A 24891-nucleotide genomic window follows, 5' to 3' on the forward strand; every position below is an offset into this window, starting at 1 on the left:
AAGTAGACAATATATGATTTTATTAATAAATAGTGTGAAAGCATCAGTGATAACTGCCTGAACATTAAATTCTTTTAAACATCCATGTCTTGGCTTTAATATTGTGCATACTGGCCTCTATGGCACTACAAGTAAACATGAAAATAGTTCCCATATCCATGCACAGGTATTCAGCTATAATACCATTTACAAATTATTATAGACAAGATAACCTTTGCAATAATTAATATTCATTTGGACAACCACAATTAAATGAGTATTAAATCAAGCAAGAAATAGGCTATGTTCAACATGTTCTAGATGTCAGGGTGTAATAGTCAAGGTCATTTAAAACTTAATTTTCTTTTTTTCTTTAGAGGGACATCTTTTCTTTATGTGGGTGCTCAAATGAAAACTGAGGAATGCGTTCTTAGACCACAGTAACAAAAGTCAGACACAAGAGAGCGCGTGCCTCTATTTCTGAAAGAAGCAATACATTTGCTCATTCTCTCTCTCTCCAAGCATCATTTCCCATATTATTAATGAAAATGCTTACAAGTACCAACCCCAAAATTCTGTCTTCAAGGGGAAGTTATAAATTTAAAAAAGAGTGGTTCATTATATAAAAGTCAAATTCCAGCAACACTAATGCTAAAAATGACATTAAATGTCTTAGCATCCACATAATATATTTCCATGAGTTTTCTATTATGTACAAGTTTATTTTCCTTAAGAAGTAAAATGAAGTTTGAATAGTACAGTCTGTGGTGTGGTGACATCAGCAACTGCCAGTTCTTGCCCATCAACGAGTCCCAATTCTAAAACAGAAAAAGTATAATTAACCCAAGCAAAAAAAAAAAAAAAAAAAAAAGTCAACAAAAAGCACAACACACACATATACAAACTATACAGTTTTATGTCTAGATAAACATCAAAATCTAGTTCTCTTTAATCAAGGTAATACTGTATTTGATTTTTAGAGATTTTTTAATATTCTAAAAGAATTAATTCTATCATTGCTTCTAAAAATATAATTACAATGGTATCGCCATTTTAAAGGCATTAAAACAAACCTATAATAAGCATTTATTACTTTTACCAAAAGAAAAAACAGAAGAAACTGACTAGTAAATATATTCATTTAAAGTACCTTTCAACGTTTTGGAGAGATTTGGCCTTGTTCGTTCTTCAATAGAGGTTACTGACTAGAAAACAAAATTATTTTAATGTAAAGCACATTAAATGAAATTAAACTTGTGATATAATTTTGTAGGGGGAAAAATACCCTAAAAAAATAAAAATAAAAACAAGCAGACACTGATTACCTGTAGGTAAAGTGTTCTATTTTTTCCCTCTAATGTAGCTGTGATGGCTGGAGATTTCATCTGCCTAAACAGAATAATGAGAGAGGAAACAAACAAAAAAAGATCACTTTTTAAAAATAATTCTAGTTTTTAAAGTTTTAAAATCACAGAAGTATTTCTACAACAGAACAAAAGTCCACAACACTTACAGAGAAGCACTATTGGTTAAATAATCCAAAACCTCCTGTAGTTTAGCAGATGGAGAAAACTGAATATTTTGAGGAAGCTGGCTACAAGCTGGGCAGTTTTCCTACATATATAAAACAACAAATAACAGTAGCACATGAACCAACAATAGTCTATAAGGATGAAATAAGAATCGAATTGTTTTAATAATCATACGTATTTCCTATGAACAAATCTTTATGTTTTAAAATTTCCTAAATTATTTTGCTACATACTATTTATTTCAGGTTATAGTGTAAAAGACAGATAATGAATAGGGTTCTAGAAGTTAGAAAATACTTAGGCTGTGGGCAATTTTGACCATATTTCTAACCAATAATTAATATGTAAAAATCTAGGTATGAGTGATCAAAAAATTCTTCATTAGTGTAATATTACTAACCTTCCTCTCTGCTTCAAATGTGTATGTGTATAGTCCATCCACATCATTGAATACCAAGTAATTATTAAGAGGAATATATGCACTGTAAAGAAAAATGGTTCATCTTTATATAATTGAGTTAAGTTAAAACATCAATTTATATACATATTAAAAAATGAAATCCATTACCTTGTGGCTATTTTAAAAACCTCAGTGGCACACACAGCTGAAGGGGGAGAAAATAAAGGTACTTCAACTCAATGCAAATTAGAAATTTAAAATTTCAGGGTTTTTTTTTAAAGGTTTTATTTATTTGACAGACAGAGATCACAAGTAGGCAGAGAGGCAGGCAGAGAGAGAGAGGGAGAAGCAGGCTTCCTGCTGAGCAGAGAGCCTGATGAAGGGCACGATCCCAGGACCCTGGGATCATGACCTGAGCCAAAGGCAGAGGCTTTAACCCACTGAGCCACCCAGGCACCCCAAAATTTCATGTTTTTTTAAAAGTTAGTTATAGATAAAGTTATAAAGCAGCTGATTAAAAATAAAGAATATACTCTCAAAAACTGAAAAAGTTACAAATTTTGTATTTGTTTTGTATAATCCAAGCAACAGAGTAGCATTAAATGCTTTCCTTCCACTTCTTCAGATTAATGAGCAACCTGTTCACACTGATTGAAAGGGAAGGTACTAAAATGTCCTCTTACTGCACTGCACTTTATGACATAATGAAGACAAAATATATACAAATCCAATAGCTTTTTCTTTTTTGGACAGCTTAAAAACTAAACCACCCACCCAAAAAGGTATCAAATTCCTAGAACACCTGTTTTCTGAAACCAAGTAGCTGTTGAAATGTCAGTTTAGATAGTGAATCAACAATTCAGGAAAGAAAACAAAGTTAAGCAGTGGCCATTTTTCCTTACCTGCTATGACTGCATTTGTAGAAGCTACTGCAGGAATGATTCGTTTTACTACTCCTGAAAAGAATATATTGATTAAAATAAAGTCAAATCTTTTAAAGAATAGGTATCTTAAATTAGACAATCTGATTATTAAATATCATCTTCCACAACTTGATTTTTCAGGATTTCAGGTCAGAAAATAGAGAAGTTTAACAAAGGAATGATCTTCTGTCACATTCCCATCATTTTATCTTCAGAATCTTAAACAAGTTACAGTAGCAAAGAAAACTCTTCACTAAGCTTCAAATAAAGATGAGATAATATAGTAACAGCTAACAGTTAGAATGTTCCAAGAAGATTAAATAAGACAGAATTTTCATAACACCCTTGTTAGTCTCCTTACTCTGATTTTAAAATAAGGGAAATGAAACTGAGACAAATTAATATCCACAGTTAAAGATCTAGTAAGTGATAGGAATTGCATATGAACTATACTCAGTGAGCTCTGAATAAAGTGTAAAGAATAAGATTTAATTAATAATTAATAATAGTTTCAGCCATTTGATTCCCCAAAATTTACAACAAACAAAAAACTGCCCCTCATCTCATTTTCCTATGTAACATGGACTACATGAAATATTAGTTGTACTTTTATTTCTACCTCACCTTTTCCGTATCAGTATTTCACAGAATAGGAAAGAATAAAGCCCCACCTTATAGCATTTTTTTTTTAAAGCAAAACATAAATATTCCCTAACTGTATTTGAATTGTTCACTTTGGAAAACAAAAACTTCAGAAAAAAGTAGCCGTTATTATCTTGGGGTCTGGGGGAGCACTTAAAGACATGTCCCCAAGGCTTCAGGTGTAGGCAGGTTTCAAGAACCTCAGCAAAGCCAAATAATCTAAGAAGACATGAAAGGAAGACAATGAAAAAGTTTGAGAAGCTGTTTTAAAACATTAATTCTAACTATATGATAACATATAATTTCAGGGAAGGGGAAACAGGGAGGAACTAACTTCCTGATGGTTAAACTGGAAGCTCTCCAGTGAACCATACAGAGCAGATGTACGGAAGGAAGAACAGGTAGTCACAGTGAGGAGTAGCAGACATACTGCCCAAGAAGAGCCAAATGGTCAAGAGTCCTCTCATCCCCTACCCCTTAAAACAGCTAGATTTCTCTTCCAATTTTGCTTCTGTACTCCTTGTCAGGGCTCTCAATCATCAGGCTCAAAAGTACACACCAAACCCTGCTGAAAGTTACAGAAATATGAATGAGACTACATATTGAAATGAATTTATAGTTCCTGATCAGGACAAACTGAAATCACCTCATTCAAACAGTTGCCACATGTGCACTACATGCCAGACTGCTGTTCTAGGTGTTATGCAAAGTAACAGTGAAAAAAACCTATTTGCTCTGACAGAGCTTTCTTTTTGCTGAGGGAGATTACATGCAAGTAAGTAACAAAATTTCAAATACTGAAGAGTTCTATGAAAAGAAAGTAGAACAAAGTATATAGGGGCACCTGGGTGGCTCAGTGGAATAAGCCTCTGCCTTCAGCTCGGGTCATGATCTCAAGGTCCTGGGATTGAGCCCCACATCAGGTGCTCTGCTCAGCAGGGAGTCTGCTTCCCCCTCTCTCTCTGCCTGCTGCTCTGCCTACTTGTCATCTCTCTCTCCGTTAAATAAATAAAATCTTTTTAAAAACAAAACAAAAGGTATATGGTAGAGTTGGCAATGACGGAGGCAGTCCATCGGAGTGAATGATCAGGGAAGACCTCAGGGAGGTGGTAATTTGAGGTGAAACCTAAAACTGTAAGACCCAGCCATGCAATGACTTAGGGAAAGAACATTTCTGTAAACAGTTAAGGGCAAAGGCCCAACAGCAAGGATGTATGAGAGTGTAAGTATGAAATATTCTTTGCATAGAAAACGAGGCTACCATTATTTCTGAGGAATTATAAAAATGTCGATAGTGAATGGCTCAGAAGTCATTTTTAGATGAATAATCAAGTAAACTGGTTAATTTGATACCAAGAGCAATAAGCAGCCAGCCTTAATGGGATCCAAGGAAGAACATTCCCAGCCTAAGAATCAGGAGTATTAAAGCTCCAAGATGGGAATGAGGTTAGTATTTTCAAGAACAAAGCAGGTTGGGAACAGGGGGAATAAAGGGAGCAACAAGAAGCGTCTAAGAACAGAATTTTTAAATGACATCACCAGAAATCAGTAGGTATGAGGACAAAATCACCGAAGAGAAACGGCACATTTTCAAAAAGAAGACAAAGCTTATTTTCTGGTGAACTCAGTAATGAACTTCAGACAAAACTTCTAGAAAGATTAATTATGAGTACCTAGCTTAGGAAACAATGATCACAAGACAGAGCATTATGATCGTTCACTGAGACAAGTCGTGCCGGACTCTGTTTCTGTGACTACTAACTTGGCCACCCAGGGAAATGTGGAAGATAGCACATCCAGGCTTCAGGAAAACAGTTAGAAAGATATCCTTGTGAATAAGACAAAGAAATAGGAAATACTCAAGAAGGCCTGATCAAAAAAATGAGATAAAACAAAAAGGGCCTGATTCAAATGTCTGTTCTCAGGCAGTTCAATCTTGTTAAAATTTTTAATTATCTGAGAAAGAGATAAAACATTATTATCAAAACAACAAATGAAAAGATGCTGGCAAGAACAGATAAGCTGGCAGGCATAACAAGATATATGTAAAGAGAAAACAGCAGGTTTAAGAATAAACTTGTAAAGACCTATACTTGAGTATAACAAGACAATACTACCACCCCCAAAAAACTGCCAAACCTATAATGGGAAAATGGAGCTTAGCAACTGCCATGTAGAAAGAACTTCCAGATTTTAGTGGACAGTGACCTAAAGAATCAGAAGTATAGCATCAACGTAAATGACAAACAACAAAAAACCCTGCTCTCCTTTAAGACTGCATCAATTATCAGAAGTCTATTTTAATCTTAGCGTGCTTCATTCTAGCCTAGATAAGTATGGATAACTGCAATATGGTTAGAAAAGAAAAAGAGAAGAAAAAAAAAAAAACAGGATGGAAACTTAATGTCAGCCAACATGTAAAAGGGTTAAAGGGACTAGAAAGATTGATGATAGTGATTTGGAGGGAATGTGATTACTGTTCTGTTTATGTAAAAGGCTATTACTTAAAAGGGAATTTGATTTATATTGATATACCCTAGGACAATACTCACACCAAACTAAAGAGGGAGCCTTCTGCTCAACATACAAAATAACTGTCTTAACAGTCTTATCCAAATGTAAAAATAGATTGCCCCAGGAGGTGACACCTTCCTCTTCAATTAAAGATAAAATGAATGGTTCGCCTTAGATGACTTAGTGCCTCTTCCAATTCTAGTAAGATTCAGTGATTTTATGAAGTTCCTCCTAGCTGGGGTGCCTGGGTGGCTCAGGCAGTTAAGCATCTGACTCCGGGTTTCAGCTCAGGTTATGATCTTAGGGTTGTGAGACTGCTTTGGGCTCTGTGCCCAGACCAGAGTCTGCTTGAGATTCCTTGCCCCTCCAGTCCTCCCTCGCCTTGAGAGCGCATGTTCTCTCTCTCTCTCTCTCAAATAAATAACTAAATAAAATCTTTTTTTAAAAAAATTACTCCTAGCTAAGAAGTAGTTTGGATTCTGTCAAACTCTGTTCCCTCCTCCAACCAAATTTAAGACACCTGCACACTACCATTTCCATGTTACCTTGACTGAACCTCAAATGGCCGGTACTATCTGAAATCACTTATCTGTTATTTCTTCAGAGTATCCCAACCCCTGAAAATGGGATTATCCCAAGGTTAAAATTCATAACAGTTCACTAACTTACCTTGAGTGAGTCTATAGGTCACACCCCTAATACTATATTGTGATGCCCTCTCGAGGGACTTTTGGAAAATCCACTGAATATGATCAGGATCATCTCCATCTAATGGAACTCCTTCTGTTACCAAAAAAAAAAAAAAAAAAAGCAAGGAGGGTAAGACAGAAACATGTAAACTTAAATCAGTTCATGTTTTAATGTAAAGATACAAATGAATAATATAAATAAATATATATCTTACATAATTCCAGATTATGAAATTCAGTTTATTACCTCCAAAAGGCTGCTCCTTAGGCCATTGCAGTATCCTTACATACTCAATACAGTGTTCTGGTAGCCTGGGCATAGACGCAATGGTGCACATGGGAAAATTAACCTAAAATCACAGTTGGGTGTTTTTTAGTGGATTTTAAGTAATGAATTATTTTAAAATGTAGCTTCTACTTAGGTCTATTTTGTAAAAGTAGACAGGAGGTTAAAATTCTTATTAGCTTTCCACTTACAAAAACAAAACATTTTATACCACTAATAATGCTTCTAAAACTAAAAGACAGCATCTGAGTCACCTTACATTCACACAGGAATGTAGATTTGTGCTACATTTACAGGGTATATAAATTTAAGCTTGTTAGATCATGAAAAGTGCTGAGTAAGTTCTCAAATATGAGCATTTTATTATGTTTACACATTTCAATCTGAAGGTATAACATAAACCAAAGCAAAAGCAAATTCACAGAGTTAAATCAATTCCAAGTAAATACTAAAAAAATCATATTTATTTATAAATCAAAATTCTAACTATTCCCTAAAGTGGGTATACAGCTTAAAGAGCCCCATATCTGGAAGGATCATGCTCATCCCTGGTATCTTTATCTCCCTGAAACAATCACAGGCAAAAACCAAACAAGATAGCTCTATCCCAACATTTAACTTTGTAGTGGATCCCTTGATCTCTACTCTCCAAACAAAAAAAAAAGTACAAATCATGAGAACAGAATAGTATCAGTACCATGATATTCCGTTCCTTTCTTTTCACAAATTTCTTTTCATATTTTATCTTTCTTCTTCGTATGATTTTTAAAATATGGTTACCCCTAATTAAAAATCCTAAATATTGACTAGACTTAATAATTAGTCCTAACTCAACCCCAAGAGACTATAAAACAAACACAGGTGCTTCTTTACCTGTGGAGGATACAGTTCTAGTGTGCATTCAATACAAGCAGTCATTCCAGGCAGAATCACCCGGGCATTTCCTTTAAAACCTTCTGTCCCCCCATCTATTAAAGGGACAATGGAGCTTGGATCTAATACACCATCTTCATAATTCAGAAGAGATATCTAGGAAAATTATTTAAAGGTAAGAGAGGGGAGTAAGAATTCAAAAGAGAAACATGCTCTCTAGAAATTCTACAAATCAATCGCACTATTGAGTACCAGATTATCAAATCATGGGATTATGATACTAGCAGTTTATATTCTCACCTGAAAGTTAATGACTGGCACTATATCGTGATGTACATCTACTTAGTTGAAAATTAAATAAACTCTGATTTGTCAAAAATATGGTATGGTATCCTAATTTTTGGTATATTAAGAGCAGCAGCAAGAATTTCAAAGAACCATAGAACATTAAAGTCTTTACCAGCATGCCATTTATCCATCTTCTGGCTATGATAGAGTCCAGTCCACATACAATTATATGAAATTCTACGGAAGAAAAAGCAAGTTTGGCTTTTAAAAATGCCATTGCACAAAATAATTCACTTTCTAAAAAAAAACAAACAAAAAACCCCCCACCTCTTATTGTAATACAAACACATATACTTCCTAATCCTTGAGTAATCCTTACTCAAGACAGCATATAAAAATGCAGCTAATGATGTCAGCTAAGAAATAAAACCGTGGCATTCTCTGTTCAGCCAACTTTACTAAAAAGCAAACACCAAGAGATGAAAACGAATGAAGAAATAGCCTTCAAATAGCTAGCAACTAAATACAGTAAGAATTTAGTGAAAAGTAAATTTCAAGTAGAAAACTTACGTCGATAGAAAGTGTCATTAAAATCCTGAATCTTGTTGAAATGTCTGAACATAAGTAAAGGAACTTAAGCTGCTAAGTTTTTAACTTATGAAGTGAATTTAATAATGCCATAAGGAACAAATTATAAAGGTACACAACAAGAATAAGCCATTAATGTTCAAAGCAGTGGAAATCAGGAAATGTGACAAAAAGAACACAACCCTAATTCATGACAAAACCTCTTTTGTAAACACTCCAATTACTTACAGTAGTTTCTCTCATCCCTGAGCCCCCAGACTACATTTATGTCTCTCTTACACTCTCTACTCTGCTTCAATTTTTATAAAAAACCATACATCATGGAAAGGCAGACTGTGTGTCCTCAACCAAAGGCAACAATGCATCTTAGTGAAGGAAACAAGCATATTACAATTCCCATTTAGGCAGATGACTATAAGACTCAGAACACAAATTTAACATCTTGTACACCTTAAATTTATACATTATATAATAAATATTTTCAATTAAAAATTAGAGTAACTGCTGCAAAGTTAATTTAAAAAAAAAACAGATGTTTCCACTAGTTTTTTCAGGTACAAATGTGATTTGTTATTTTTGGGGTAAGGGGAAGTATGAATTCTTTGTTCCAAGTCTCTTTTTACTCTACCAAACCCAACCAGCAGTCTTTCCCTGCCTGAAAACCATCAAGAGAACCCCAACAAGAATGGCTGTGGGTGTTAATCAATCATAGCATTTAATATCATAACAGCACATGTATACAAAAAATTTTAATTTTTCTAATGGAACAATTTTTTTAGTAATATATATACTTCTCTAAGTACAATAAATAATCCATCATATATTTTTTAAAAACCAAAATGGAGAAAAGAGGGACAATATAAAAATACACTTGTCCTAGATTTTGTATTCTGGCCTACAAAAAAAGCTATAAAAAATAGATTCAATTCTCGCCCTCACCCATTCAGGCCTCTTTTCCTTTTGAATGCTAGGCAAACAGGAAGCATAAACTGCAGCTTTAACAGGGAGGTCAAAAGAGAATAGATGCAGCCACTCTGGGAAACAGTATGGAGGTTCCTCAAAAAGTTAAAAATAGAGCTACCCTATGACTGGGTAGCAATTGCACTACTGGGTATTTACCCCGAAGATACAAATGTAGTGATCTGAAGGGGCACCTGTACCCCCAATGTTTATAGCAGCAATGTCCACAATAGCCAAATTATGGAAAGAGCCCAAATGTCCATCAACAGATGAATGGATAAAGAAGATATATATATATGTATATATACAATGGATTATACAGTCATCAAAATATGAAATCTTGCCATTTGCAATGACATGGATGGAACAAGAGACTATTATGCTAAGTAAAATAAGTCAGAGAAAGAAAATTATATGATCTTACTGACAGGTGGAATTTAAGAAACAAGACAAAGGATCATGGGGAAGAGAAGAAAAAATGAAACAAGACAAAACCAGAGACGGAAATAAACCATAAGTGACTCTTCATCATAGGAAACTGAGGGTTGCTGGAGGGGAGGCAGGTGGAGGGATGGGGTAACTGGGTGATGGACATTGGGAAGGGTATGTGTTGTAATGAGCACTGGGTATTATATAAGACTGATGAATCACAGACCTGTACCGCTGAAACAAAAAGAGAGAGAGAGAACCAGAGCAAACAGAAGAATAGTAATAGGACTCAGGAGCCACACCAAGAAATTCCACATCCTAGATTTCTATAAAATACCCAAAGTTCACAGATGTAACTTTTAGAGTTTGCATATTCTTTTTTTTCTTTCTTTCTTTGGAGGTCTGTATTTGCCTTTTCAAACATTTACTTTGAAATAACATATAACGACAGAGGGCTGCAAAGCTAGTATAAAGATGTCCCAAGAGTCTTTGATCCAGTTTCCCCTAATGGTTACATCTTACAGGACTATTATACCAAAACCACAAATACGACATTGAAAAAATGAGTATGTACAGTTCTGTGATTTAAACACTTATGTAGATTTGTGTAACCACCACCATAAAGTTATACAACTATTCCATCACAGCAAAGCTCTTCCTCCTGCTACCCCTTTAGAGTCACACCTCTCCAACCTCTGATGCCTAATCCCTGGCAATCATTAATTTATTCCGTCTCTAATTTTGTCATTTAAAGAATATTACATTAATAGAAACATACAACATACGACCTTCTGATATCGGGATTTTCCATTCAGCACATCTTTGATATCCACCCAACTTGCTGCATGTTAATTCCTTTTTATTGTTACGCAATACTCCACAGTATGGCTATACCACAGTTTAATAATTCTCCTAGTGACAGATGTTTGGATTGTTTCCAGTGTTTGGCTAATGCAAATAAAGATGCTATGAACATTCAGGAACAAGTTTAATGCAGACCTGAGTATTTGTTTCTCTGGGGTAATGCCCAGGAATGAAACTGTTGAGTCCCATGGAAGTATATGTTCAGGTTTTTAAAAAATGGGCTGTTTTCCAGATGACAATACCATTTTACATCTCCCACTAGGAATGGATGAGTGATGCAGTTTTTCTGTAGCTTTGCCAGGATTTTACATTACTGTGTATTTCACTGTGGTCATAATTTGGATTTCTCTTATAGCTAGTGATGATGAACATCTTCTCATCTGCTTTTTGTTATCTTCTTTAGTGAAATATACTTTCACATTTTCTGTCCATTTCCTAACTGCATTTTTTTATTACTTAATTTTGTGAATTCTTTATTTATTCAGAATGAGTATTCTGTCAGATACCTACTTCATAATGATATCCCATTCTCATCATTATATATTACCTCATTCTCTTAACAGGGCCCTTCACAAAGTTTTAAATTCTAATATAGTTCAATTTATCATTTTTTTTTCTTTCAGGGATCATACTTTTTTGATGTGATCTAAGGACTCTTCACCAAGCTCTACATAACAAAGATTTCCTCCTATACTATCATCCAAAGTTTTACAGTTTTACATATTATACTAAAACCTATGATGCATTTTGAATTAATTTTTCCAATTTTGAGGTTTGAGTTGGGATTTGGGATTCACATTTTTGCTTATGGCTATCCAATGGCTCCATCACAATTTTTTGTTAAGAACTTATCCTTTCCTCCACCGAACTGTTTCTATACTTTTGTCAAACATCAAATGGCCATACTTGCCTGTGGCTATTTCTGGTTTCTTCTGTTTTACTGATGTGTGTCTCTATCTCTGCTAACGCCACACAGACCTGATTATTGTAGCTACAGTAAGTCTTGAAATTATATTGTGATTTCCTCCCACTTTATTCTTTATCTGAACTGTTTTATTTTTAATTTTTAAAAATATTTTATTTATTTAAGAGAGAGAGAAAGAGAACACAAGTGGGAGTCGGGACAGAGAGAGAAGCAGACTCTCCGCTGAGCAAGGAGGTGGATGAGGGGCTCAATCCCAGGACCCTGAGATCATGACCTAAGCCAAAGGCAGACACTTAACCCACTGAGCCACCCAGGCACCCCTCAGAATTGTTTCAGGTATTCCTTCACCTTTCCATATAAATTTTAGAATAATTTTGTCTGTATCAACAAAAAATTTTGCAGGGATTTTGACAGAAAATGTATTAGACTTATATACAAATCTGGGGAGACATGACATCCTTACTATGTCCAACTGCCCAATTCTTGAACACAGAGTATCTCTCCATTTATTTAGACCTTCTTTGATTTCTTTCATCAGCATTTCGCAGTATTCAGCATTCAAGTCATATACTCATTTTATTCAATTTACACCTAAGTATTCCCCCCCCCCTTTTTTTGAGCGGTTATAAATGGCATTCATTGTATTTTAAATTTCTCTCTCCACATTTTTACTGCTAGTACACAGAAATATAATTGATTTTTGTATGTTTATTTTGTATCCTCTAGCATTTCCCAAACAGCAAAGCTCACCTCATGAATTTCTATAAAACACACTGGAAGTTCTCCAGATCAAACACTTCTTTTTTAAAAAACATCCTTCTTAGGGGGCACCTGGATGGCTCAGTGAGTTAGGCCTCAGCCTTTGGCTCAGGTCATGATCTCAGGGTCCTGGGATAGAGCCCCACATCTGGCCCTCTGCTCAGCAGGGAGCCTGCTTCCCTCCCTCCCTCTCTCAGCCTGCCTCTCTGCCTACTTGTGATCTCTATCAAATAAATAAACAAAATCTTAAAAAAAAAAAAAAAAAAAAACTGGGGCGCCTGGGTGGCTCAGTTGGTTAGGCAACTGCCTTCAGCTCAGGTCATGATTCTGGAGTCCCAGGATCAAGTCCCACATTGGGCTCCCTGCTCAGCAGGGAGTCTGCTTCTCCCACTGACCTCTCTCCTCTCATGCTCTCTCTCTCTCAAATAATTAAATAAAATCTTTAAAAAAAAAAAACAAAAAACAAAAAACAAAACCAAAACATACTTCTTGGAAAAATAAATATACTTTGATACACGTTCCATTTGCTTAATATATAAGGAGCGTCTACTCAGTGTGCTACTGGAGGGACACACAAAGATTAACTATAGCCAGACAAGGAACTTATAGTCTAACAAGAGATATGTAATCCAAACTGAAATTAAGGAAGGGCAATAATGCAAATAATGCAAAATAAACAATTGTACTGGCCATAAATGCTTAATTTAAAAATTAGGGCAAGAAATATTTATATAACCTTAAAGAAAAGACTAGAATATAAAGCAAAATGTCACCAGTAAGTACCTCAGTAATAAGCTTACTGCTGATGGGGTTTTTTTGTTGTTGTTTTTTGTTTTTTGTTTTTGTTTTTGTTTATCTGTATTTTCTGTTAAATACCTCTTTTATAATAAAGAAAACACAAAGCTTTAGAAAATTAAGTAACTTTTTTTGTCAAAAGGATACGGAACTACATTGCAATTAGGAACTCTGTCATTTAGAAATTCTGCAGCAACTTCAGCCTTAGGTCTTCCAACATCTTTGGGCCTATAGGAAAAATTATATTTAAATTATCATTCATGATATAAATCTAGATGATCTATATAATTTATTTCAGACAGAAAAAATATTCATGGTGAGCTTATTTAGAGAATATTTAGAAGAAACACTTTTATCTAAATATTTTTGATATGTAATTGGTCACAAATGTCAATGCTAACTGATGTTCCAAATGAAGTATTTACAGGTACTGACAAGTCTAATTATTTCTTAAATGTAAATATAAACAGTACCCCCCCAACCCCAGAAAGCATAACAATCGTATGTTTCCTGGCCACTTCCCACTGTGGCATTTCCCAATGTAAAAAATTATCCCATACCCAGAGCCTTCCAAATCTGCCCTGAACCCCAGAACCTCAAGGGGTTAACTATGGAGGTCTTGGCTGAAATATACACACAATTCATTCTAGGGATACAAGAGCCTTCAAGTATCCTCTTCCCCATGTATGCTGATTAAACAGTAAATTTTATGCCCCAAATGAAGCCATAAGCATGTTTGGAAGAAATAATGCTGAAGACATTATCCAAAATTGCAAATGATGCCAACATTCCTAAGAAACTAAAAACAGAAGACCTCAAAAGGTTACTCCTAGATAAGAACCATTGCTATAGAAAAGGACACAGGGAAGTCTCTCCTCTTATCTCAGTACAAACAGTATTTTCTTTCATAGTACTTCATCATCCTCCTCACAGAAGTAAGTCACTCCCTCATACATACACAGTGCTTCATTACTACTTTTCCACAACATATTTTTTATTAGATACAGAGGTCTTTCATACCCACTAGACTATGAACATTTGGAAGAAAGTAACCATATTCTATCTCTTTCCAGTCCTTCAGATACAAGCACAGAATATTTTAAATGAAGATTTTTTAAAAAAAAATCGTTACTAATAATTACTTTTTATTTAAAATTGGAATTTTAAAGAAAAAAAATTTAACAGGTCAATTTTCTTCTCTCCGATGAAGCAGTATGCTTTTTTTTTTTTTTAAGACTTTATTTATTTACTTAATAGAGTGAGAGAGATCACAAGTAGGCAGAGAGGCAGGCAGAGAGAGAAGGCGAATCAGGCTCCCTGCCGAGCAGAGAGACCCGATGCAGGACTTGATTCCAGGACCATGAGATCATGACCTAAGCCGAAGGCAGAGGCTTATTAACCCACTGAGCCACCCAGGTGCCCCAGTGTGCTTCTCCTGATTCAAAACTTCTGATAAGAGTTTTATTCTGACTTGTCCTGTAACTAGGCTCTAGTTATAGATCAAGGAACCTGATTTCAGTACTGCATTTAACTAGTCTGGACAGAGCTCTTTGGGTAAAAGGACAGAGCTCTTTGGGTAAAAGGAATAAAGGATATTTTCAAGATTCTTTTACATTGTGGATTATATGTGCTTCCACAGCAGATCCCAAACAAAAAAAACTCCTAGATGGTTTCTGTGGAGACTGCTAATTTACCTTTCCAGAATTAGGGGATCAGACTGTTCCACCTAAAAACTGCACTTTGAACAAAAGGCCTTTCACAGGTATCATCTTTGCAGGACACCTTGGCCTAATTGCTTAGTCTTGAAAATAAGTACCTGCCCTGAGGGCTGCTCTGAGATTAAAACAGGTACTATAGATGAAGAGTTTACTACAACTAATAGAGTTTACGAATATAGACGAAGAGTTCACTACAACCTAAGCACTCAACAAATGTTAACTATCATTATGATTTGCAAACATTTTTTTAACTATAAACTAAAGGGCATGGCTTATTATCAATAACCAACCAATTCAGTGTTACCTTTATTACAGCATTCATATACTAAAATGTATCATGATCCACAAAGTTTCAGAGAAAGGTAGTTTCAAGGGTTAAAAATTAAGCAAGATAAAGCCTAAACAGGAAATGTAGAGTTCATATAGCAATTACAACACTTCCTTAACTTGACTTTGACCCATCCTTCAACCTCTTTAATATCTTCCACAAAGACAGGTTTCATGCCTATCCAAAAATTTAAATTTACCTTCTCTGCTAACTATCTGAGCACTTTCTGCTAATAACCTAATAATCTAGAAAGAAAAATAAAAAGTCCTTATCCCTCCGTATGTATAGTTCTTTGAGCAATGACACTTATATCTGAGCTCGTCAAATCTCTAAATGCTACATACTAAAATTCACTAATGAACCTCTCCTCACGTCTGCATATACGGCCTACTTGCAGTTTTAAAAGTCATTTCTAACAATCCATTCCCAGATGCCTTCTATATTTCATGTTCGTCTAAGGTAATTATCCCTTTATTCCATTTCAACCGCTCCTGGGTTTTCTCTCCTTAACTGTCTGTTTTCTCTTTTTTTCTGTAAGAAAGTTCAAACTCTCCCACAACTTCATTACCCCGGAGTCACCATACAATTCTTGGCCCACCAGTCTCCACCAATGTATCTCACAAGCGCCCAATATTCCAGCTATGTTTTCTTTTGAAATCAACAGGAGGAAAAGAGCCTCGCCCCAAATCACATAAAGCATTTGGAAATCTCTTTAAACAACAACAAAATCATGTATTTGTTTTTAAAACTAGTTTCACCAGAATGCTCACAATTTTCTTGCAAAATTTTACCTAAAAAAGAGAGTGGCAGTTATTTTTAAAATTACTGTTACCCTCTCATAGTTTGTAAAATGTATTACTGCGATGTACTCAAGTTCAAGTGATTATCAGAATTTTAAACTAGTATCTTAAAACTTACCTAAATAAAAACTGCCTATTTAGATTGGAAACATCTATAGTGTCCATGTCTATAACATGAATCTGTCTAAAACCAGACAACGCCTGTGGGAATAAAAAAAAAATCCAATTAAGCAGAGGTTTCCCCACATTTGAAATTTTAAGATTTGTTTTAAGGTATTTTAAGGTTTTAAGGTAGTCCTTGAAATTTATAAATGCTCAATAATAAATTCTACAGAATTGTATCCAATGGTTAAAGTATCTTACAAGGTATATAAGGTATATAAAATTTAGGGTTCTTGTAAAAGTCAAAAATGTGTAGCTACTCAGTTTTAAATAGTCTACAAACAAAAGAGAACAACTCAAAATTTCCATAGTTGTTTTATAATCCCATGAACACATTTGTATAGTTTGTTGCTTTGCTGCTGCCGCCAGATATTTTAAGTTTACTAGTCTTACTAATTAACTGAGTTTGCTATTCTTTTTCAGAATACAGTTAAAAAGCAATTCCTACAAGTTTTATCATAGTTGACATAACATTAAGTACGTTACCAATTCAGAAATAACTATTAGAAGGTGTACATTATCAACACACATATGTACGTAGCATATGTAAAAGGAATATCCCAAAAGTATTGAGTCAAGAACAAGCAATTTAAAAAGCTAGGGAAAAGCAACAAACTGTTGCAGTACAACTAGTGCTCAAATTTACCAGCAGAAGCAAAAGATTAAAAAAAAAAAAAAGTCTGAATAATTAATGCTTTTCTAGTTTTGGTCAGTTAAGTAGTCAAATTAAATCAAGTGTCAATAATTTCCCTACTTTTCAGCCTCTCTTTACAGCAAGAGATCCTCCAAAGTTGTCCATACATGCTTTCTCATATTCCTATCTCACACTTAAACTTAACAAGCTTTCACTCCCACCACTTCGCAGAAAACTGCTCTTGTCAAGGTCATCAATGATTTCCATGTTATTATTTCCAATGACAATTTTCAGTCTCTCTGATCTTACCCACCTAAAGTAATCTGGCAGTGTGTGGATCAATTCCTCCTCTATAAAATAAATTCCTCACTTGGTCAATACACTCGTGAGAAATTTGAACATTAAAAATTGGTTTCCAGTTCACCTCACTCAGGAGTTTTCCTCCTACTTCACTGGCCAGAATTTGGAGTGCCTTTGTGCTTAATTCTGGTTAGTGCTGGTGATCTCTGACAATCTTGTAAGATAAAGCATTGTCTAACAGACACCTCAAAATTAAGTTTCCAAAACCAAACTCAATCGTCCTTGCTCACCAACACCACTAAATCTATTCTTTTCCTAGTGTCTCCCAATGAATGCTAACAATCTTTCCAGTTGCTCAGGGAAAAAACCTTGTCATGACATCCTTGGCTCCTCTCTTTCTCTTCTTTCCCATAACTAATCCACTAGTCAATCCTGTTGACTCCAACCTCAAAACATATCCATCACTCACAGACTCTCACCACCTCCAGTGCTACCATCTTGCTCCAAGTCATTGTCACCTCTTGCCTAGATTACTGTAACAACCACCCAACCAGCCTCTTAGCTTCCTGCTCTGTTTTTCCTTGAGTCTTTTCTCCACAAATCAGGCTCAGTGAACCTAGTTAAAATTCAGATCAAATCAACTCATCTGCTTAAATCTCTCCAGTGACTTCCTGACTCAGATAAAAGGCAAAGTTTTTACAGGAGCCTCTAAAGCCCATATTCGCTGAGCCCTTCCATCTCCCATCACTTCTGGATATCCTGTGGGAAATTGCTCCCCCTTGCCCACTTCTGCTTCAGCTATAATGACCTCATTTCCTCCTAGAACATAAAAGTCATGCTCCCACTTCGCAGATTTTGCACCCGATGGTCCCTCTGCCTAGAATATTCTTGCTCACCTCTCTGCTCAAATAGCCATCTTTTTGTAAACCAGTTCCCCTCCCACCAGGCTACCTATCTTCTATTCTTCCTTTCCCCATAGCATTTATTACTATCTGACATACTATGTATTTTACTTGTCTTTTTCCTTCCATAAGACCCCAAAACACAAACACCTGGCAGTACTTTTCCATGCTGTATCTTTAGCTTTCAAAATGGTACCTGGCATATGGGGCGGGGGGTTCTATAACTATTTGTTCAATCAACAATATTAATGTCCTATTCTTTTTTCAGAATGAGCCTTTGGTGGGGGGCTTACAATCAATCTTAAAAAACCATGCACATCTCTCATATATTTATGTCTGAAATAAGCAAAGTAACAAGTGGTAATTGAAAAGAATTAGTTTTCTTCTTTTAAGGCATTACAATGCAATAAGGCCATTCCTAAAGTTCCTTGATAACTATTCCTCAGATCTAATCTCCAATTAATTCACATTTAAGATTACTAAACATCACATGTGCAAGTCACAGCTTCATAAAAGAAAAAGTTAAGCATTAGGGGATTTTAACATAGAATGCCTGCCAAAACTACTACCTGTCTTCCATAAATCTTTCCCTTCTAGAATTCTTTGGTACTGCAAGGGTTTTTATGTTTGAGAAAGTTCTGTCATTCTGGCACCCCATCTCATAGTATATCATACATAATGCTGTTTATTTGATATAAGAGTTGTCTCTCCAATGAAATTTCAAATTCATTAAGGACATGGACCATGATGACCTAAAATCCCTTCAGAACTGAGCAGAGCAGTTAAGTACCAAGAAGTGTATTAAGTTTCTGCAGTTTCACTAACACTGACATTAGTGTTTTCTTAGCAAAATGAATGTAGCTGTTGACATTTAAATTACAGTCACAAGGCCAGCTTTGTAGGTCCCTCATGTGGTTATGTGACCTGATTCATTTTCTAAGGGGTTTCCTCTAGCATTTCCAATTTTCTACACACCAGTGAGAAGGCTGACATACAACACCTTTAAATCAATTCTTCTCCTACCCATTTTTATTAAATAAACCAATAAAGCCTTATAAAAAGTTATTTGTAGTTACAAGAAGTCAGTGAAACTATTAAGTCACATATTATGGATTTCAAACCAGTATAAACAAATAGCTTCTGTAAAGAGTACCCCCTCTCAAAATGATATTCAGTGAAAACAAACTGTACAAAAAAAAAAAAGTCTAGCTATTCCAAATTTTATGTTTAACTCCTGTAATGACCTAATGGTTCAGTGAAAAGCACACTTGACTAAGAATTAATGACCTGGACTAGGTTCTAGGGCTATCACTATTCAGAAAAACTCATCTCCCTCTATATTAAATGAGACAATATTCTATCCACCTAACTGGGTTATTTGGAGAAACAGAAGAAATAATTCTTTGAAATTACATGTTAAAATGTGAATTATCAGTTTTGTCATTAATGTCACCAAAATTAATGACTGCTATGCAAGAGGAAGCACAAAGATTTGTTTGCTAAATATCAGAGAAGAAAAAAGAAGAATTTTCTATCAATGACTTTACAGTTGAGGACTTTAGAGTGTAAAAAGTTCCAGTTCTATCATTATGTTAACTACTATCTCAAATTTCACCTGCTAAATTTATCTAACAAAGGCTCACAGGAAAAAAGGTTAACAATCATAACAAAAAATTTCCTGGTAATAGAACAGAAAAAGAAAATGCTTTAATTGCCACAAGAAGAAAAAAAATTCATATATATATATATATATATATATTACCAGATTTTTCAGGAGCTCACATCCTAAGCCACCAGCTCCAATGACTAGAACTTTACATGTATCTAACAAAAACTGGAGAGACTGTAAAGAATGAAAAAGCATATTAAAATCTGGTTGATAATAACCATAAGTATCATTAATAAGGCAATAAACCATAAAACACTTTCTGATGTTTCCATGAAAAACCCAAGTAAGGATAAAGAGCAGACTTTGTAGTTAATAAATTATTTTAAATTTATGAACAAGGTGGAACCAGAAATTCTGTAATCTAATGACTTCAGAGGGTTTCAATTTTAATGTTTTTAAATTGACTTTTATGAAATTAGAAGGTTATTTCCACTACTATTCCTAGTTAACTAAGACTTACCTTTTTTTTAATTTTGAAAGAGGATGGAAAGCAAATTTATTTAACTGACTTGCTAGAAAGAAAAAAGCGTAAAAACCTTAGAATAGAGGCTCAAGCATGCTCAAGGTGTTTAAAGGTCTAAAAGTAAAAAGGTAAGAACAATAATTGCTGCTTTTGAACACAGTGATGGAAACTTACAAAACAGGAGATGACAGGGAAAAAAAAGATAAAACTCTTAGAAAATTGTATATCAGCAGAAATACAATTTAAAACAATGATTTAACAGCAGTATCTTAAATTTTATCAGGCCAAAAAAAAAAAAGCAAACCATAATAGAATTCAGAAGCAGAGGAAAATATGGTGGAGTATCCAAAGAAACACAAAATACTTTAAATTCAGTCCAAGATTAAAGGAGAGGAAAGTTATACTGATGATACAATGAATGAAACCCAAGAATCTGTGCCTTAATTTTAGGAGTAGCGTAATACTGCTATTTCAAAACATCTTTTCATAAACACAAAAGACATAAAAATTAACTATAAAGAATATATTTTCTACCTTGCAGTAAAATACAAGTTGTATGTAATTGAACGTTTGCCTTATGTCAAACACTACCAGTCCAAAATTCTATCCCTCTATTATATAGCAGTCACATAATTTTTAACATGCGATTAATTATTTTCAATTCTACGTAAGGATGCTCATTTCAACTAAATTTTAAAATTTAAGCAAGCATATCTACATTTCTATCAGATTTAATTTCTCATAGTACAGTTAAAAAGGGGAACGTCTCAGAAGTCATTTAAAACTAATTCTCAGTGAAGTAAAACTTAGAATCTTAAATGAGATTATGAAGTTATTTTACTCTTGAGAATTTTCAACATATTACATGAGAAACGTGAAAATGACTCAAATATTTGTCATTTAAATATAATCAACTGCAAATATTCAAATATTTAGTATTTCAAGGTAACTTGTATAATTATTAGTTTTATTAAAGAGCAAACTAAAAAGAAAGCATTTTATTATTTTTGAAATATAAAACTATTAGAGGAGTTATTTAAAAATAAATGTTTCTCACTTCAGTGCTTGGTTCGAAATCAGGGTGTGTGAAGGGTCCAGATCGCTCGAGGAACTTCTTTACATGGTTCCAGCGACCTTCCCAGTCTCCAGTGTCCCCACACCCACCATCAACAGCCATTCTGCACAGAACACAGTAAATTCAGCTGCAAAGATCAGTAGGAAAAAGCCACACCTATAACTATTATGGTCTCCCCAAATGAAAAAGTAAGCAGACCTGCTCAAATAAAAAGGGAAAAATCAATGTGGTTATGCTTATGCTTATAACTTTTTTCTTGGCTATTACCTAGTTTATTTAACGTTAAGAACTACATATGTTGATGAAGTAAGTCCACATGTTTCTGGGATCTTAAAGCACCCCAAGATCAAACTTGGGATATTATTGGTCAATTGGTGAGAAATGGGCTTTTCTACATTTGGAATTTATAAAAGATCACTACAAACTTCCCCAGTCTGTTCCAACAACACACTTGGATCAGGGAAAAGAAAGAAAAAAAAAAAGAAACTCCACTTTCAGAATAGTGCTGCTTCAAATCTAATATAACTTATGTGTCCTTTCCAAGTTTGACTTTTTTTTGATGAGAGAAACATTCACATATTTTTCCCTGAAAGAGATCCCAATTTTGTTTTCACTCAACACAAAAAAAGTTTGGGGTTGTAATTACACTACAGATAGGCATTACCAACTACAAACGTTTTAGAACATACAACTGAGTAAGGAGGGACTCCCCTAACAAAAATACAAAATGTATTTTCTAACAGAAATGTATTTTTTACTTTCTGCAAGATTTATGTTTGTGATTATTTTTAATTTTCAAACTTCCTGTAATCCCAGTTTCTACCTCCAAATGTACTAGTAAGAACCAATTTTTACAGAAGGGACAAGTGTTGCCTAACAATAAAGACCAGAGCATTTGACGTCAAACTGGGTCTGGTTCCACAACATTGTGACTTTGCGCTGATTATTAGCGGCTATAAGTCTCATTTGTAGCTACTCCTTAAGGTCCGAACAAGGATAAAGAGATAATCCACACAGAGGCCTTAGTACAATACCTGACATATAGTAAGCATTCAAACCTTTACCGTCATTTTAAGCAAAAGTGGAAAGGAAATGAAAGGTGGGAAGGAATTCGTGAAATTAATTATCATCCCAATCCTTTTGCAACTGAAATTAAACTTTCAGAGGGAGATACGTGAGGACTCTTAAAGCACGCTACTGGGAACTGGAACAGAAATTACTAACTCACCACACCCACTGCAAGAGTACCTTCTACCCCTCCCCTGTAGGGAGACGAAAAATTATGTGGCGTGGGACAGGCTAGAAAACACTGCTTAAATCTGTCTCATCAGCACAAAATTAAATATCTGATAAAACAAACAGGGTGTGTAATAAACGGGGGGAAAAAATAAGCTCTTTGTGGAGTCAACATCCTCCCTTAAGAGCCAATTCTTTTGCAAAAATGACTGAAGTGCTTAGTACAATACCTTACACATAAAGTTCTCCTAAGAAGTTTGCAATTAATACTATTGTCTCCGTGTTTACGAAAGGCCAAAAACGGCCTAGTGTCCGTTTCATGAGTTTAATCACAAGGTCACGGCTATGACAATTTGGGGGTGGAGGAGGGGGTGGGGCTCAATGGTCCTTCCGCAAGACCTTTGGGTCAAGTACCACCCCCGCGGGCCGGTGCCGGGCCTGCGGCGGTGGACCCCGGCTCCAGCGCCCGCCGGAGATAGAGACAAGGAGCCGCCCGCCGGGCCCCTGGGGCTCCGGGATGGGGGTCAGGGGATGAGGCCGTGCGGCCTGCGCTCCGGGTACTCCCCTCCCAGCCCCCCGGGCCCGCTGCGGCTGGTCCCCTAGGCCTGGGGTGGGGGGAGGCGGGGGTCCCCGGAGAGGGCCCCGGCCTCCCGGCAGCACTAACTTCTCAGCCAGCAGCTCCTCTATTCTCCTTCTTTTCTTCTCCCTAAAAGAAAGAGAGAATAAAAGAAGGGTCAGCATCACGCTACACATTGGGCGCCGCGAGGGGATGGGGGGGCGAGGGGTCGGGGCGGGGAGTGGGGGGACCTCGGGTGGCGGCGGCGACCGCCCACCGCCGCGCTCTCTCACAACCCAGCCCGACCCCGCACGCCTGCAGAGCTCTAGTACTTACGGCTCCTCGCCATCCGCCATATTGTTCTCCGCCTCTTCCCAGGAGCCCCCACGGCGGGCGGGCGGGCGGAGGGGCAGGACGAAGCGTGGGGGCGGGACCAGCAGGGAGAGTTGGAAAGGGACGGGGAGGAGCAGAAAGGGGCAAGGGGGCGGGACCTGAGGAAGGGGTAGGGCTGACGGCGCCGAGGCTCCCCTGGGCTCTAAAGCTTTTTCACATAATTATAATCTTGATTAACTACACTTAATTACATAAATCTTACCCAGAGTATAACATTATTTTGCGTGAAAATATACGCATAATACGCCATATGTTTATACAATTTACGTGGTAATTAATAATTATAAAAAATGGTATGTTCTGTGAAAAAACTCCTTGGAAGAGCCACCCTTATGCCTGCAGAGCGTCTCTCTGAGGCTAAGCATCAGAGTAATTTTCACCTTTAACTTTTCAGGAAACATTTTTGCATAAGAGTACGCACTTTGAGAATAAAATCTAAATCAGTTTGTAGTGATGGGATGGAGAGATTATTATTTTCATCCTTTGTGAATATCGAAGGTAGTCTTTTTAATGTCCCATGATTCTGTCAGATAAGTTCAGCAGCAATGGAACCGAATAGGGGAAAAAACAAAACAAAACACCTTTTTTATGGGGAAAAACATATATTTAGATAAAAGTACAAAGAAAAAAAGCACAAAAATTAAGGAATAATTTAGAACACCTATAATCTCATCACCTGAAGATAAATGATAAAATTTTGGACTATTTTCTTCCTGGCAGACAGAAATAGATAGATAGATGAAAGTGTCTGTGTCTCGATGACTGGATACAAAAGTTCATATTAAAAAGAATATGTATATGTGTGTGTATGTGTGTGTGTAGCCTTTCTTGGAGCTGGAAAAAATGAGATTTAGAGTCCAGAAGAACTGTTTAAATTCTTAACTCTCCACTTATAGAACTATGAGAGTTTGAGCAATGTTGGGTCTTCATTTGTAAAATATTTGCCTTGTAAGACTGAGAATTGAATGAAATACAGTGGTTCTCAAAATACAATCCCTGATCAACCACTTGGGAAATTGTTATAAATGCAAGTTTTCAAGCCCCATCCCCACCCTTTTGCAAAGCCCTATATGATTCTGTGCAAAATAAAGCTTGGGAACCACTGATATGGAGTTTTGTAAAACCTAATGGGTACTCAGTAAATGTAGCTGCTGTTAATAAATTATGATGTTGTCTCCTCTTTGTCCTTTATTATCCCTCAATCAGGTT

At 35.7% G+C, this 24891-nt stretch overlaps 1 protein-coding gene across 2 annotated transcripts; it reads right to left on the reverse strand.

Annotated features, from left to right (window-relative positions):
• Positions 1-23659, reverse strand: LOC111144033 (ubiquitin like modifier activating enzyme 3). 2 transcript variants are annotated; one of them, XM_022498103.1, is made up of 18 exons: positions 23626-23659; positions 23398-23439; positions 21480-21600; positions 20053-20133; positions 16411-16493; positions 13594-13674; positions 8697-8740; positions 8299-8363; positions 7839-7994; positions 6927-7029; positions 6660-6773; positions 2814-2867; positions 2080-2116; positions 1912-1993; positions 1493-1593; positions 1305-1368; positions 1130-1184; positions 1-797 (listed from the first exon to the last, which is right to left on the reverse strand). In XM_022498103.1, the coding sequence occupies exons 1-18, from the start codon at positions 23643-23645 to the stop codon at positions 709-711; spliced, it is 1392 nt and encodes a 463-aa protein (XP_022353811.1). In that variant the 5' UTR covers positions 23646-23659; the 3' UTR covers positions 1-708. The 2 variants fall into 2 exon arrangements, with proteins under 2 accessions (XP_022353811.1, XP_022353812.1); XM_022498104.1 differs by lacking the exon at positions 23398-23439 and having other exon boundaries at positions 23626-23653.
• Between the last annotated feature and the right edge of the window lie 1232 nt (positions 23660-24891).

This window comes from Enhydra lutris, unplaced genomic scaffold (genome assembly GCF_002288905.1).
Source record: "Enhydra lutris kenyoni isolate GAN:26980312 unplaced genomic scaffold, ASM228890v2 scaffoldscaffold10, whole genome shotgun sequence".
In the NCBI taxonomy this organism is placed as follows: Eukaryota; Metazoa; Chordata; class Mammalia; order Carnivora; family Mustelidae; genus Enhydra; species Enhydra lutris.

What these genes read in the sequence shown, in the direction of transcription:
- LOC111144033 (XM_022498103.1), bottom strand. Translation starts at nt 23,645, where the DNA reads ATGGCGGATGGCGAGGAGCC. An exon ending in CCTAATTGCAATGTAGTTCC is followed by an intron (nt 8,741 to 13,593) that starts GTATCCTTTTGA and finishes ACTTATGTTCAG; the next exon opens with ACATTTCAACAAGATTCAGG. An exon ending in TTAACCAATAGTGCTTCTCT is followed by an intron (nt 1,369 to 1,492) that starts GTAAGTGTTGTG and finishes TATTCTGTTTAG; the next exon opens with GCAGATGAAATCTCCAGCCA.